This window comes from Excalfactoria chinensis, chromosome 2 (genome assembly GCF_039878825.1).
Source record: "Excalfactoria chinensis isolate bCotChi1 chromosome 2, bCotChi1.hap2, whole genome shotgun sequence".
NCBI classification, from domain to species: domain Eukaryota; kingdom Metazoa; phylum Chordata; class Aves; order Galliformes; family Phasianidae; genus Excalfactoria; species Excalfactoria chinensis.
The window spans coordinates 1,990,817-2,005,652 of NC_092826.1; the positions used below are offsets into that span (position 1 = coordinate 1,990,817).

General features: G+C 42.0%; 1 protein-coding gene across 1 annotated transcript in view; it reads right to left on the reverse strand.

Moving 5' to 3' along the window:
• Positions 1–5,788: 5,788 nt before the first annotated feature.
• Positions 5,789–14,836, reverse strand: part of ADGRB1 (adhesion G protein-coupled receptor B1) — a 271,119-nt gene continuing 262,071 nt past the window's right edge. Inside the window, exon 33 of the mRNA XM_072327390.1 lies at positions 5,789–8,749. Within this exon, the coding sequence (XP_072183491.1) occupies positions 8,552–8,749 (198 nt within the window). The 3' untranslated portion in view covers positions 5,789–8,551. The remainder of the gene's footprint in view (positions 8,750–14,836) is intronic.

The following is a 14,836-nucleotide window of genomic DNA, read 5'->3' on the forward strand; positions in this document are numbered from 1 at the left end:
AGGCCAAGTGGTGCATAGCAATAGAACAAGGAGTAATGGCCTAAAAACCTGAACAAAGGAAGTTCCATACAAACATGCAGGAGAACTTCTTTACAGTAATGGTGACAGAGCACTGGGATAGTTTGCCTGGAGAGGTTGTGGAGTCTCCTATGGAGGTATTCATGATCTGTTTAGGTGCCTACCTGTGTGACCTATTGTAGAGCTTTAGCGGAGGGGTTGGAGCCAGTGATCTCTTGAGGTCACTTCCAACCTCTGCAATTCTATGAAAAACTGAGCTGTCTCTTAGCTTAAATATGTGGTCTTGGATCCTCCGAGCTTTTGAATGGTCTTTCTCAGTCTGAATCCCTCTTCTTTGATCTTATCACCAGGATCGTGACTTTTGCCAGCCCTAGAACCCCTCCATGACTGATCACACAAAATCCTCCAGAAGAATCTCACCAGGCTCTTGCAAAATGTCACCTTCACTTCTTTATTGTACTGGAAAGGTCTTTCCTTTTAGCCCCCAAGTGTGACATTTGATTTTTGTCTAATCGATGATTAAAATACATCCAAGCCTCTTTCCTTTGTTGCTTCCGTCTGCTGAGCCTTCTGGGATGCCAAATGAGCCTGCACTAAGCTTGACAGTATGCTTTATGCTATGAAATGTTATTCAGTCACTCTTCCTGCTCTCGCCAGGCATCTAATTCTCCTTAGATGGTGTCTTAGTCCTTCTCCATATTGACAGCATCCCTGAAATGTTTGCCTCCAAATGTTTTCTTGGCAAACACCTATCTGTTTTTCAAAGGCATGAAGCAAACAAACTAAGTAACTCTGCAACTTAACTGAGGAATCTAACTATTCTATCTTGCTCTCATCATAGCCTTTTCTCTCCCAGAGCTTCTTTAAAATCATAGAATCATAGAATCATTAAGGTTAGAAGGGCCCTTTAAGATCATCTAGTCCAATCATCAACCCATCATCACTATGCTGCTTTTCTGAGCTGCTGGAAATTATCCTTGTAACCAAAGAAAGCCATAAAATCTTTATTGTGAAAAAGAATGGCAATATTTTGATCATTATTATTATTAAGACCCCACCACTGGAAAGAAAAACCTTATTGTGTAACTGAGCTACATGATATCCCTATTAAGTACGACCAGGTTCTACCAAGCAATGAAGCTGATTTGTCACAATCAAACATCTAGTTGTATTCTATCTATCTGAAGGCCACAAAATGGTCTTGAACTACATGGCTTCTAGGGAGGAATCATATGGCTGGAGCTTGGCCATTTCCTCTGCTGCTGGATTTTCTATGCTTAAGTCAACTCTCTGCCTGTCCCTATGCCCCTGCATTTCAAACAGGTTGCTATTCCTTTGAAGACGGAAGCTTCTTATTTCCCATGTAGATTTCAAAAAGCCCATGAGTGATCGAAGTCTATGTTGGCTAAGGCCTCAAAGTCCAAATTACAATATTTATAACAGGTCCAAACATGAGCTAACACCAAGAAACTACCTTTTTTTTTCTTTTTTTCAGACAACAATTGATCAAAGCCAAGAAACTCCTGATACATATTAAGCGACCCTTTGATTTTCCATTCCTTGAAAATCATCTGCCCACGCAGCTCAGGAGATGACAGTTTGCTCTTTCAATCAATTATTTCCATTGAACAGAAACTCCCCTGCACTTCTCTTTCTTCCCATAGAATCTACCTGCTCCTTTCTCTCCTGCTTTCACATCACTTCCAATATCTGCCCAACTTTCTTTGGTCATTGCTCCACCTGTAGAGAGCTCACTTGACAAAGTGTTGCCACTAAGTGTCCTATTTTAGTTTTGAATTTTCATGGCTGTGATGTTGGCATCTTCTATTAGCTATGTGTCAGGTATAGCAGCAGGTCACGTTACATGGATTACAAAACCTGCTGGACACATGGGAAATAAGGCCATGTTAGGTGCCATCACCAGTGCCCAGCATACTGAGGAAGATGAATTGTAGAAAAATGAGTGTGTTTATAAAAAATGACATGAGAAAGCTTGTGACAACACTGGAATTGAAGTATTTGTCTCAGAGATTTCCTTTTAGTGTCTCCTCTGCAGCAAAACTCATGCTGTATCCTGAAGTGCTGCCCCAAATACGGATATAAACTTGGTTTTTACCTCTGTATGCTGAGCTCTTTTCACGCTGGTCCTGGTCTCTGCAGGAGGGCAGCAAATTGCAGGGCTTATAATTAAATGGCTCATTCAAAGTCGCAGTCACCTGCAGGAGGCAAAAATGAGCCAGCCCTGTAGGATCAGGTAAAAAATTCACTCATGCTTTTGCTGAAGATGAACTTGATTGAACTTGATCTAGTTGGTTGAAAAAATCAGTTTCCTCATCATAAACAGAAGAGAGAAAAAAACACATGGCGCCAATTAACAGAATAAATGAGTAAATAAATGAATCATCATCAACAACAACAAAAAGCGTTGCAAATAGATCTAAAAAATGCTCCCGTAGCTAACTGTTGTTTCCTGCTTAATTCCGTTTCTCTGTCTAGAGTTCTCTAAGCACATTTTTCATATGTCTTAGTTGCTGAACATCTTTCTAATGTCAGTTTGACTGCACAAATGCACTGTATTTAACCTGCCTCAATGTATTGCAATGGATGTGCATATTTATATGTATGTTTGATTATGTGTATGAAATAGAGGGTATATGGCCATGCTTGTGTGTACATATGAAAATATATGTATATATATATATATATATATGAACGCATTTGTATGCATATGGTGTGCATTTGTCAGAGGTTTAGGATTAGACTGTCCCTTTGTACCACTTATGACATATTTCTCTATGAACACTGTGTAGTTCATGGCAGTGACTCCCACTGCAGGAATATACTTACACACTTGGGCAGGTGCAAAGTGTTAAAGGATTCTTGGTATCAATCAGAAAAATGCCTATCACTGTTGACTTTGCTCAGGTCACACTGAAAAAGGGATTTCAGGTCCTCTCCTGCAATGACTTAGATGTTTGGGCATGCATTTGGATTAATTAACCAAATACCTTAATGATGCCCTCTAATATAAACAAGTGTTTAACACCTGCCCAACTGCTGCTACCAACAGGGCTGTACACATTCACACAGTAGAAAGCTTCTGTTTGCCATGTAATTTACTTCAAGTTTCTACAAATCTGGCCTTTCACTTTAAGAGCTCTTAGAATCAGTGGGAAGTGATGGTGGTGAGGATTCAGCCCTATTCTAGGGGATCATACACACTCAGCAAGAGCCAAGAGATGTTGATTTTCAAATAAGAAGTGAAGGAGGGGAGCTCAGTTTGCATGGCTGACTTCTCTTGAGAGGATTAGTAAAGAGGCTGATGAGTGACTTAAGGCTGACTACCTCATTCCCATGGGTCTCTTTCTTGGCATTACAGATGTAATAGGTACTCAACTTGCAAATGAGCCAGAGTAATGAGTGATGTTCATTAGTCAAACATTACATGCATACTGTCAGCACTGACTAGATACTATTTCATTGTGTCCTAAAGGATGACCAGAAAGAATGATTTTGTCCATACAATATGAAGTTCTGCACGGCATCAGCTTAGAAACTGTGTCTATCATCTTCTATGTCATCACAGGATCATAGAATCATAGCACACCCCAAGCTGGAAGGGGGCCCATGGGGATCCCCAAGTCCCACTCATAAATCATCTCCAGAGCTTGGTAGGAAATTGGTCATCCAGGAGAGGTCATCCACATAGGTCCCATGAGGAATCCTTACTCAGAAGGCTGTTGAAAGCTACTTTGAAGATATTTTCTATTTGTATGGAATCTACAAGGCAGACATTTCCCTGGAGAGGCACTTACTTACCTCATCTTGGAAGGTGAAAATAAGAAAAACAAAACAAAATACACAAAGCTACTCATATTCTTCCTTTTCTTCTCTCTTTAGATCGTAACAGCAGCTCAGGAGCAGATAAACAGGCCCAAACTCATCTTAACTCATCTCAGATGATCAGTTAGCATTTCCTTCAGCCACAGAAGAGAGAGAAGTGCAGAGGTGTAGATATAGGCATTCTTTGTTTGCTCCGTGGCTAAAGACTGCAAGACAGGATCATGGGGTAATAAGACAATATGCAAGGCTCTCAAGAGACTAAATTATGCTGTGGCTCTCACTTGCAGCTTTACCTCTTCATGACTGTAGTATAAAAGATAACCACCTACATACACACACTGACCTCCTGCATCTCCTGTTAATTCCTGCATTGCTGTTAATTAAAACTCGATGAGCACTACGAGGATATATGCTCCCTTTTTCCATGTCTCCTTGATGAGAAACAACAGCACTTCCCGACCTACCTCTGGGACTGTGATCCCAAATTTTGGGTCTGAGATTTCAGTTTGGGTTCACCTGTCCTCCCAGCCCCTCAACTTGCAGCGTGTCTGTTGCTTAATATTTCACTAATCTGCCTGCTAACTTTATATGATGATGGTATGGGAAATGCAGGGCTACGAATGCTCCTGGCAGGAAGGATGGAGAAGACCTAGGACATGCCATCACATGGTGCTGATGAAGAAGGGCTGGATTATGGCTCAGGAGATGGGGGATTAGGATAACTCCCTCAAAGCAGACCAACACATCTGCAAACATTTCAGACAGGATATCTCACTATGGGCTTTAAAGGTCATCTAGTTAAACTTCCTACAGTGAACAGGAACAGTCACAATAACAGGCCTACCTCATGGGATGGTGTAAGCTAAAAGGTTTTAGCCTGTCTGGCCATAGCCTCCTATCTTATTTTGACTGAGCACATCAATTGTTGACATGGGTTATGCCAAGCACAGTGTGCTGTCATCTGCTTCTACTTGCAGGTGTCACAGCAGGGATGCAACACAGAGAATTGGTCTGCGGTCCAATTAGTTCCAGTGAGATCAAGAGTAGTCATTACTTCAGGGGACATGCTGAGCTGTGATGGCTCTGGACCAAAGTCCTGGAGAGCAGTAATGTTGGATCAAATTTGGCAGACCCCCATGCCTCCTGCAGACCTATCCATAAAACTAAAAGGACTGTTCCTATTGCCTAGACCTGTAAACTTCTACGTGATGGAGCAGTCAAGGAATGCTCCTGCTGGAGAATTTCAGCGATTCAAGGGTAAATGACAAGGAATTTAATATCTCTAGCTCAACTCATTAACTGTTGTCTTTCAGGAGTGATATGCTCAACTACTTCATGCACTGAGCCATGCTCCTGGAGGTGGTGGAGGTGGAAGGGACATCAGGGTGAGACTGGGGTTGGCTTTGCATCATGTAGGCAGGGAAGCATCAGCATCTCCCTGACCCCAATGGAAACTGTAACCCAGCATTGCTGCCTTCTACCAATAGTAGACTCATAGAATTATTTAAGTTGCAAGGGACCCTTAAAGGTCACCTAGTCCAGCTCCCCTGCAATGAACAGGGACACCTACAGCTAGATCAGGTTGCTCGGAGAATAATCCTGCCTCATGTATTAAATTCAATCCCCTTTTGACATACACTGTGAAGAAGGCAGCAAGGCTTCTTTTAGAGATATTCATGGAAAAGCAGACTGGGATGCACAGAAAAGAGAAGTCATCATGCCTTGAAAATGTACATAATGATGGATGGTGGTTTTAGAGTGCCAAGAAGCTACAGGCTAAAGGCAAAGGATGGACCCAAGAGGGGGAAATTTGGTCCTAGATTATGGCTCTTCCAATGCAGCAGCTTGCAGGTCCAGAAGAGGTGTTTCCCAGCACCCGAGCGTGATGTAAACCACAGGTGGGGCGCTTTTAAAAAGCAGACATTGCTAGAGTTTACACCTATTTTATTAGAAATAAGACACATTCATTTTGTGCTCTGAAAACTGTACAGGGAAAGAAAAAAAAGTAAATCTGACAAACATAGGAGGGAGGGGAAAGCATGGTATGGGGTAGAGTAGGGTGAGGGAAAACAGAATTAACTGGAATAATTGAGCAGAGAAAGTCGAATATCAACAGTTATTAAACAAACATTTATCTCTGTAATTACATAACACCGGTTAATGTCCTGCAAATTGGCTGGAGTGAATGGGTGAGTGGGAAAGGTCTGTGGAGAAGAGAGGAGGTTTGGTTTGGCATGAGAGTTAAGGGGGAAAAAAAAAAAGGAGAGAGAAAAGATTTAAAACACAGTATAAAGATATCTGTATGCTAAAATTCATTATGTGTAACTATAATAATTACAATATCATTCAACCCGGCATCTGAGGGAGGCCTTTGTGCTTTCTTGTTTCATAGAGTAATCTGAAATTGGACGATAATATCACAGTTTTTATAAGTAATAATTTTCCTTATTTTTAAAATGTTTGGATTTGTTTTTTGGTTTTTGTTTTTTTTTTGTTTTTCTTTCCATTCATCCAGTATAACACACACTTAATGGCAAGGTAGATGCCACTGTCCTGAAAGACCAATAACCCACATGGCCCACTGGAAAGAGGAAGCAGAGACATTTGCATGACAAGCAATGCCTCTCAATGAGAGAAGCAATACTGGGGTCAGTGATTGGTTCACCTCTTGTATTCATTCATTTTACCTAAAGATGTTAAATAATAAGAAGATACTCAAACATGCAGTAACAATGCAGACCCTGATCAAGTTTTACTGCTGTCTGGAACAATATGGCCACTCACAAGCAGAAGTTTGGCACCACATGTCTCCAAAGCTGAGAGAGTTGTTCCACATGTCATAGAATCATAGAATATCCCAAGCTGGAAGGGACCCATAAGGATCACACAGTTGGAAATGATAGGAAAAGAATGAAAGAAATAAAAGTCTGCATGAGTGTCAGTGGTTTATTTCATAGGGATAAAAATATTGTACAATACTTTTGGGGATGAAATGTAGATAACTTTTTTTTTTTTCTTTTTTGTAAATAACCTGGAGAAATGTTTAATAATAATAATAATAATAAAAACCTGCTACTTTTTTAATGTTGAAATAATAAGACAGCATTTTATGAAGAAAAATGTCCCACTGTACTGACCAGCTCCACTTTTTTGTTCTTGTAGGACCAGACCCATTGGATCCGAGCACTGGGGAGGGGGAAGAGCCAATGGGGGGAAAATAACCACAGCTGAAAATGAATAAAGCAAAGTGAAATATTGCAAGTGAGCAGCGATGGGGTTGTGAGTTCCCACCATCCCAAACTTTATACGGAGCAACTTGCTTTCCACCTTCAGTAGGTGGCATCCTCACCCCATGCCTGTGTATTCGTATTGCACAGAAAAGCATTCAAAACGACAAGAGCCAAAGAAAAGAAAGGTCTCGGGTTTCAAGTTCTCTTTTTATTGAAGAAAAGAAAAGAAGAAGGAAAAAAATAGATTATTTTTTTTGTTTGTTCGTTTGTTTCCAAGTGTACGTTATTCGTGTTGTCAGTTTGTCTCAATGTCCTAAGGCAACATTTCTGTATACCAAATATCTCCAGGTACATTGGTGGATCTGTCTTTCCCTCTTTCTCTCTCTGCCTTCCAGGGAGGGGCAGCTTGGAACAAATCTGAGTCCAAAAGCAAGGAAAACTAACAGAAAAAAAAAAAAAGAAAAAAAAAGAAAAAAAAAAAAGGATGAGGCCAAGCAGACTTTTGCAAGGCCCGTGCTGAGTTTTATCTATGTAACAGTCAATGAAATGACCTACATTCTTCTTGTTGGTCTGTTTTTCTAACACCTTCAACCCTCTCCCTGGAGACGGGATGAGCAGATTTTGGAGGTGGTTCCTTTCTCCAGTGCTTGTCCCATCCCTTAGGGTGCACAGGAGCTCCACCATGGAGGGCTGAGAGGAGAAAGCCCCACCTTACCTCTCCCCCTAAGCCATAGGTGATGTGACTCTCACCACCACCTCCCCCTGGCCCCATTAGGGACATGCTGCAGAGACGCCAGGACACCGGATCACGGGATAGCATGAAGAAGTGGGGACGTCTCCTCAGCCACCACTTGACACATCCCAGCTCCTTCCTTCTCAGAGGAGATGATGAGGGAGAGGTTGGAAATGAGAACTGGCAAGGGATGCCATAGGTTGTGTCTCTTCCAGGACCTACAGCCACAATGCATCCCAGTGAGGCTCCAGCCGACGTCACCTCCTGTGCTCCCCGGACAACCTCCATCTTCTTGGCTCTTGGTGGTGGCTTCTGGGTGTCCTTCTGCAGCTCTCTGTGGCATAGCAGGAAGGGTCCCGGCGTATGGCAGTGGCCCCAAAGCATCTCGACAGGGCTTTTCCCCAAAGCATCTCAATAGGGCTCTTTCCCAACAGCTCCTCCCCACCCTCTGCCTCCTCCTCATTCTCTTCCAGGCTCACTTCTCCAGTCCTACCTGGCAAAGCTCATGTTGTCCTGAACCTACATCTACTGTACTCTATAAAGCAATATTTCCCCATTCTGCTGAGAACGATACAAAAGTTACTCCGTCTTAACAAAGGTTTCAAAAGAAACCAAACACTTCTCTTCGCTCGGTTCCGATTTAATTTAATCATTTCTTTAAAACGTGGTTTTGTTTGTTTGTTTCATTTGTTTTCTGGAAAAAAAAGTCCCTTTCTTCCTTTTCCATTCAGACCTCCGTCTGAAGGTCAATAATGTCTTGTCCCACCAGAGGGATGGTGGCCCCTGTTTTCTCCCACTCTACAGTTTTTAGTTCTAGGGGAGATTGTGCCACAGGTTCGATGTCCTTTTTAACCCATGACGGTGGGGACTGGACTTTCCTGATTCCTTCCCAGGGTCTCTTGTTTGGTGTCTGCTGTTTTTCTTGCTGCGAGAGGAGGAAAGTGTAAAAGAAAGAAAAAAATGAGAGAAAGGTTAGATAAAGGCTAGATGCAACAAATGCCATTTTTTCACCTTCATTACTCATATACCAAAGCAAAGCTTTCTCATCCAAGATAATGTGAGATTTCAGTGAAAATTTCACTTGGTGTCTATTTTCACGAAGAAAATCTAAGCTTTTTTCCTTTGCTGTCTCTTAACACATTACCTAGATACTTCAGCTTTCAGCCAAGGCTTCTGCCATTCACAACTCCACTGGAAAACTGAAAACAATTTTAAGAATTTAACGTGGTTTGCTATTTCTACAGGAACCCCCCTGTGTGAAAAGACAGATTCTGCCTGCTAAGGTCTCTTTGAATGTAAACTGACCACACTTAATGTAGATGAGAAAACATTTATTACGTAGCACGGCTATTTATGGGCAAAGGAACTGTGAACTCATGCTGTTAGATGGGCTGTAATGTCAGCTCTGAGGCTGAAAGCATTTCCATCAGCTCTACACAAAGCCTTCGAGGCTTTATTGACTGCTATTAGTCCCCATGGATATCAGTCCTGGAAATGCCTTTCAATGTTTCTGTTGGTTTGCACCAAAGGTAAAACTCTGTAAAATGGGTGAACTCTTTAAGGGGATTTTATGCAATGATTTTAAATGAGCCGCTACACTAAACTGGCATCCTCCACCAAGAGTGATGGTTTTCACAATTAATTATCCCCACAAAACAATCCAATGCTGGGTGAGAAAATGCTTCACTACACGTGGCAGGAGAACAGAGCTCTTTTGAGCCGCCTGCCAACAAGAAAGTGGAGACTGGCAGAAAGGGTGAGAGGGAAGGCTGCTGCATGGGAGTCACAAGGAGGGAAGTCTGGGAAGAAGATGAGGAGACATGCATGGAGATCATATGCAGTCCAGGATGACACTGTCACCAGAATATGTTAATGAGAGGAGATAAAGCCATACATAGACTACAATTGCACTGTAGGATGCTGCAGAGATGAGTAATGCCCCATTTGAAACCTAAATGCCCATCTGATACACACTAATCCATCTGACTTGGATTTTGAATTTGTTGCTTCCTAAGAGCCTTTAGGTGGCCTGAGATTTGCAGTGACGATGGGAAAGCCGCTGCATCTTCAATGCAGCAGGGCTGGCTTTCATCATTTCCCTCAAGCCACAATTTCTCCTTTCCCAAACTTTCACCCGTTATATAAGGTGTGTTTGGAGTCGTCCCTACATCCTGGCAGGGATCTTCTCCGAAAGAGTAGTAGTAATGCATTGGAACAGGCTGCTCTGGGATGTGGTGGCATCACCATCCCTGGAGGTTTTCAAGAAATATGGAGATGTGGCACTTGGGGACGTAGTTTAATGGACATGGTGGAGAGGGGCTGATGGTTGGGCTTGATGATCATAGTGCTCTTTCCAACCTTAAATACTCTGTGATTCTATATAGGATAAGGCTCTGGGAGAAGTCATTTGATGGCCAAAGAAACAAATATCTGAACCAAGTAAAGTTGGTCCTCTCCCCAATGGGATGTGAAAGCATTCTGAAATGATCACTGTTTTAATGCAAGGTTTGCACTAACCCCTGTGACACACAGGTTCTCTTACGCCTTGTGTTATTCTTACTTTATTCCATGATATAGTACAATACTGATTACTAGCCACATGACAGAAAAGATGATACAACTGTAGACTAAATCCCTCATTTACTTTGAGACTCATAAGAATTACTGTTAGTAAAACCTGAAACCTTTTCATCTCTGTGAGTGTTATAATGAGACACGTTCAAGCCTTCCTGAGGTGAAATTTTCACCTGTGGTGTTTCTGCAGACCATTAGTCTGCCATGAAAAGATGCATTGAGGTGGTGCACGTGAAGACAAAAACACAAACAGAGCAAAATCTGAAATGAAACTGTAAGTTTTCCAAAGGATGAGGAATAAAAACCTTTGCCACAGTTGTTCTTCTCATCGAAAAATATTTTTTCTCCCACAGCTGTTTCAGTTCCACAAGTTTACTGATATCCATTGCTGTGTTATTTAAAAAAGAGCAGCACAAATGATCGTATGCTAAAGTTCATAAATAATTCCACCTTTTCTCTCAAATGAAAACTTTTCTTTGATGGCATTTTTACATCCACCTTCAGTATCAAGTCCTTCTATTCCCAACCAGACTCTGTTTTAACAGTCCCTATGCCAGCCGTGCTCCTGACCTTTAGCCTCTCCTTCAGTGTGAAGACGCACCCAGATCTCATCATCTGCACTGAATGTGATTAGCAAACCTCAGAGCAGCTGTAAATCCACATATGGAACTGAAATTGGGAGAAAATGAATAACTTATGAGTTAAGATTGACAGCGATGACTTCTGATTGGATATGTCACTGAGGAACCAGACATATGGGTCGCAATAATGACTCAGTAGTGACAAAACAAGCATTAAACATTGGTAATTGTTAAGAAAGGATTAATGATAGAAAATATTAAGAAAGAAAGAGAGAGTGAAAGAGGAAACATAATTGTGACAGTGCACAACTTCACTCAGCACTCAGAATATGTCATAGGTGCTCCATGGGCTTCACAACAGACCAATTGAAGGGGGTGGCCATGAACAAAGTTATGGAGCATGTTCTGTAGGAGGAAGAGTTGTAGAGACTTAAGGCTTTTCAGCCTTGAAAGATGGACCTCCTAGAGGTATATGATACTTAGAGGCATTACTGATGGTAGCAGCAGACTACTGATGGTAGTGATCATCTCTTCCAACACAAGATCTGTCGGACTTGATCTTAGAGGTCTTTCCAACCCGAATGATTTAATGAAGTGACAGCATTCTTCTTTCTTTTGAAGAAATCAATGGAGGATGAGGTTAACTTTTGGAGGCTGCATTATATGACTGCCCTGTTCTTTAATTTTCCCAAATCTCTTTGACTCTGCCAAGGAGAGGAGACAGGGCCAGACTGTCCTTGGGTCTGTTGTTCCTATCTGGTTTATCAGTGCAATGGACTGTCTAGTAATGATGAGTGTATTGATTTCAAAGTCAACTTAAAGCAAGAAAATGAAGTGGAATCTCAGGAGATCATCAAATAGAGAGGGAAGGCTTGCTTTTAGCTTCTCACTTCTCATAAATGAATGAGACTTTTCTCATAATGCTGTAAGTGAAGGTGGGATGCATCAGCTATCCACTACCATAGAATACCTCAAGTTGGAAGGGATCCATAAGGATCATCAAGTCCTACCACGCACCAGCATTCCCTAGAGCAGAGTACATGGCCATGTCTCTGCACCAGACTGCATTTGTAAGAAGTAGGATAAGATAAGACAAGAGAAAATGGCTTTGAGATGTGCCAGGGGAGGTTCAGGTTGGATATTAGGAAAAACATCTGAAAACTCAGATTTAGGTCACACACTGGAACAGGCTATCCAGTGAAGTGATGTAGTCACTGTTCCTGGAGGAGCTCAAGAAATGTAGAGATGTGCCACTGAGGGACATGGTTCAGTGGGCAGTACTGGTTGGCCTGCACAATCTTAGAGGTCTTTTCCAACATTAATGGTTTTATGATTCTATGAACTAAGCAGGTTAAGTGCCATAAGCCAGGTTGAGCTCTGACAAGTATGCTGGCAGACTAAAGAAAGTCTTCCCCTCTTGGCATGAGACATTCTGGGAACTGTTACCAGGCTCCCGGGAAAAGCTCCTTTTCTTTCTTTCCCTCCATATGTAAGTGGTTTTTATTGCATTTCAGTCATATACAGAAATGCCTCTGGGATCATGCTTCAGGTGGCATTGTCCTCCAGCCATGCTGGGGGGTCTTAGCTGCCCACGTGGGTAGGGGGAAAACTGAGCTATGCACAGAAAAGAACAAAAATGAAAGGGTAATCTGTCTGTTAAAGGCACTGGTGCTGGGCCAAGACTTGGTGCCTTGGTGACAGCCAGGAATGGGGCTGAGACAGGAGCTGAAAGCAGCAGAGCCTGCACTGCCAGTAACTCAGTGAGACAGAACTATTACTCTGGATTGACATAGCCCAGGAGCTTCTGAGCACCGGGGAGGGTGCTTTGAATGAGGGATTGGGAAGGGAGGGTAAAATCTTGAGATGGGGTAAAATCTGACATATAGGGCAAAGGAGTCGTTATCACAGTGAAACGTGCAAGCTTCTAAGCTATGGCTCCTCTTATTTTGTCTTTTCTTTCTTCGTTTCCTTTTTCTTTGCCTTTCTATTTAATTAATCGATTAATTAATTATTTCCCAAATTTTATGGCTACCCTGAATGACCTGAGAAGGAACTCAGTGTTTTCTACAGAGCATTCTGAGATAACTCCCCTAGAAGCAGATACTTCCACGCTGTGTTCATTGCCTCTAGTGCCAACTTGAAGGATATTTCGTGACCCAAATGGTCTCTCCCCATGACACTGATGACTCCAGGACTGGAATGAAGTTATTCAGAGCGTATAGCAGGGAATCTGAAAGACTAATGTGGCTCATGCTGTCTAATCCATCTCTGGATGACTGTCGATGAAAAGTGATTAGGAAATGGGAAAGCTGTCTTGTTTTTCTAACAGAATGATAAATTTTCCTTTCTTTGTTTGAAACAAGTTGTAGCTGCAATTACTTGTTCTTATAATACAGACCTCCAAAGACGATAGTTTATGTTGTGGCTGATTAAACAGAAAAGCAAAGTAGAAGGAACCGGCTCACTTAATTTAGAATTTCATTTAGGGGAGAAGAAGCAGTAATGTGTGTTTTTAATTTGAATTCATCGAAATCAATTAAAAAACTTGGAATATGCACTCACCGAGGTATCAAAGTATGGATTCTGCTTCTGTATCATCTGAAGTTCAGATGGTCTAACCTACAGGGGTTGTGTTGAGCCAGTCTAGTGAGATATGATCAGAGCCTTAAGACCTCTGTTGCAGAGCCTAAAGAACTCCTTCCACAAGCTCATAAAGAGATCCCTGTTTGAAGGCTGTAGAGAAAGCCAGTGAACCCACCAACATGAATGGAATATTCTCCAGGCTATTCTCACTACCCATCTACCCAGTTAACAGATCATCCTATTTCTGCACTGAGGAAGTCATTGGTGAACATGGGCAACTGGGTGTTCCCCAAAAACACTGAAATCATTAAAAGGTTCTTTCACACCTCACAGGGACATGTAGGAATGCCATGAGGGTACCAACAGCACCCAAAGTATGATTCCTTACAGATTCCATTGCTTAACTAGTCTTAATAACCAGGAGCTGCAATCTGCTGGTGGGCACTGCATGATTTTGGAGTAGCCGATACCTGGTTTGCAACAAAAGACAAGGCAGAAATTGACTGTCATCAAAGAAGATACTTGGAATAAGAAATGATGGTGCCAGATATTGAGACATAGTTTTTGGATGGAGGAGGTGAACGGCTGAATGCTGGTACATGGGACACAAGGTAGTTGACAGATGGTTTATGGCTGAATGAAAGAAAATCTGACATAACTTTCATAACAAAATTTACAGTAGTAGTTATTATGCTTTATGTAGCATTCCTCCCTATAACTGTTACTATAATTCATCTTTTATTAGTTGCCAATTACACAAGCATTTAAAAATGCAGTGTATTAACCACATGTCACAGGGGAGACGTGCTACCCTTAATCAGGGCTTCTCTTGCAGAAGGACACAGGCACTCAATATTCGGATTCCTCAGCGAGAAACAAGCCTATGTTTGACACAACCACCACCATCTGAACCTCAGCCCACGCAAAGAGGTTCCCACAGAGAGAAGCTGCATTTTCCCATCCAGGAGCAGAGCTGCCAGCAAGTGAGCCAGCACACAAAAAAAGTTCAGGTAGCCATCAAGCAAGGGAATTAATTGTGTTAAGCAGCAGAGCATGCCAGGGAGACACACAGCTCCGAATAGCAATGAGCTACAGTGCTGATCAATAGTCCTTTTCTCTTGTTACTCTGTTAGATGCCAAAGCAAGTTCAGGTGGGGTGGGCGGCACATCCTGCAGGTGTTTGAAAGGGCAAGCTAAGAATGTGAAGAGGAAAATAGAGTAGAAGTGGTAGTAGAGCAGAAAACAGGGAAATGTTGTAGAATGGCATTAAAAAA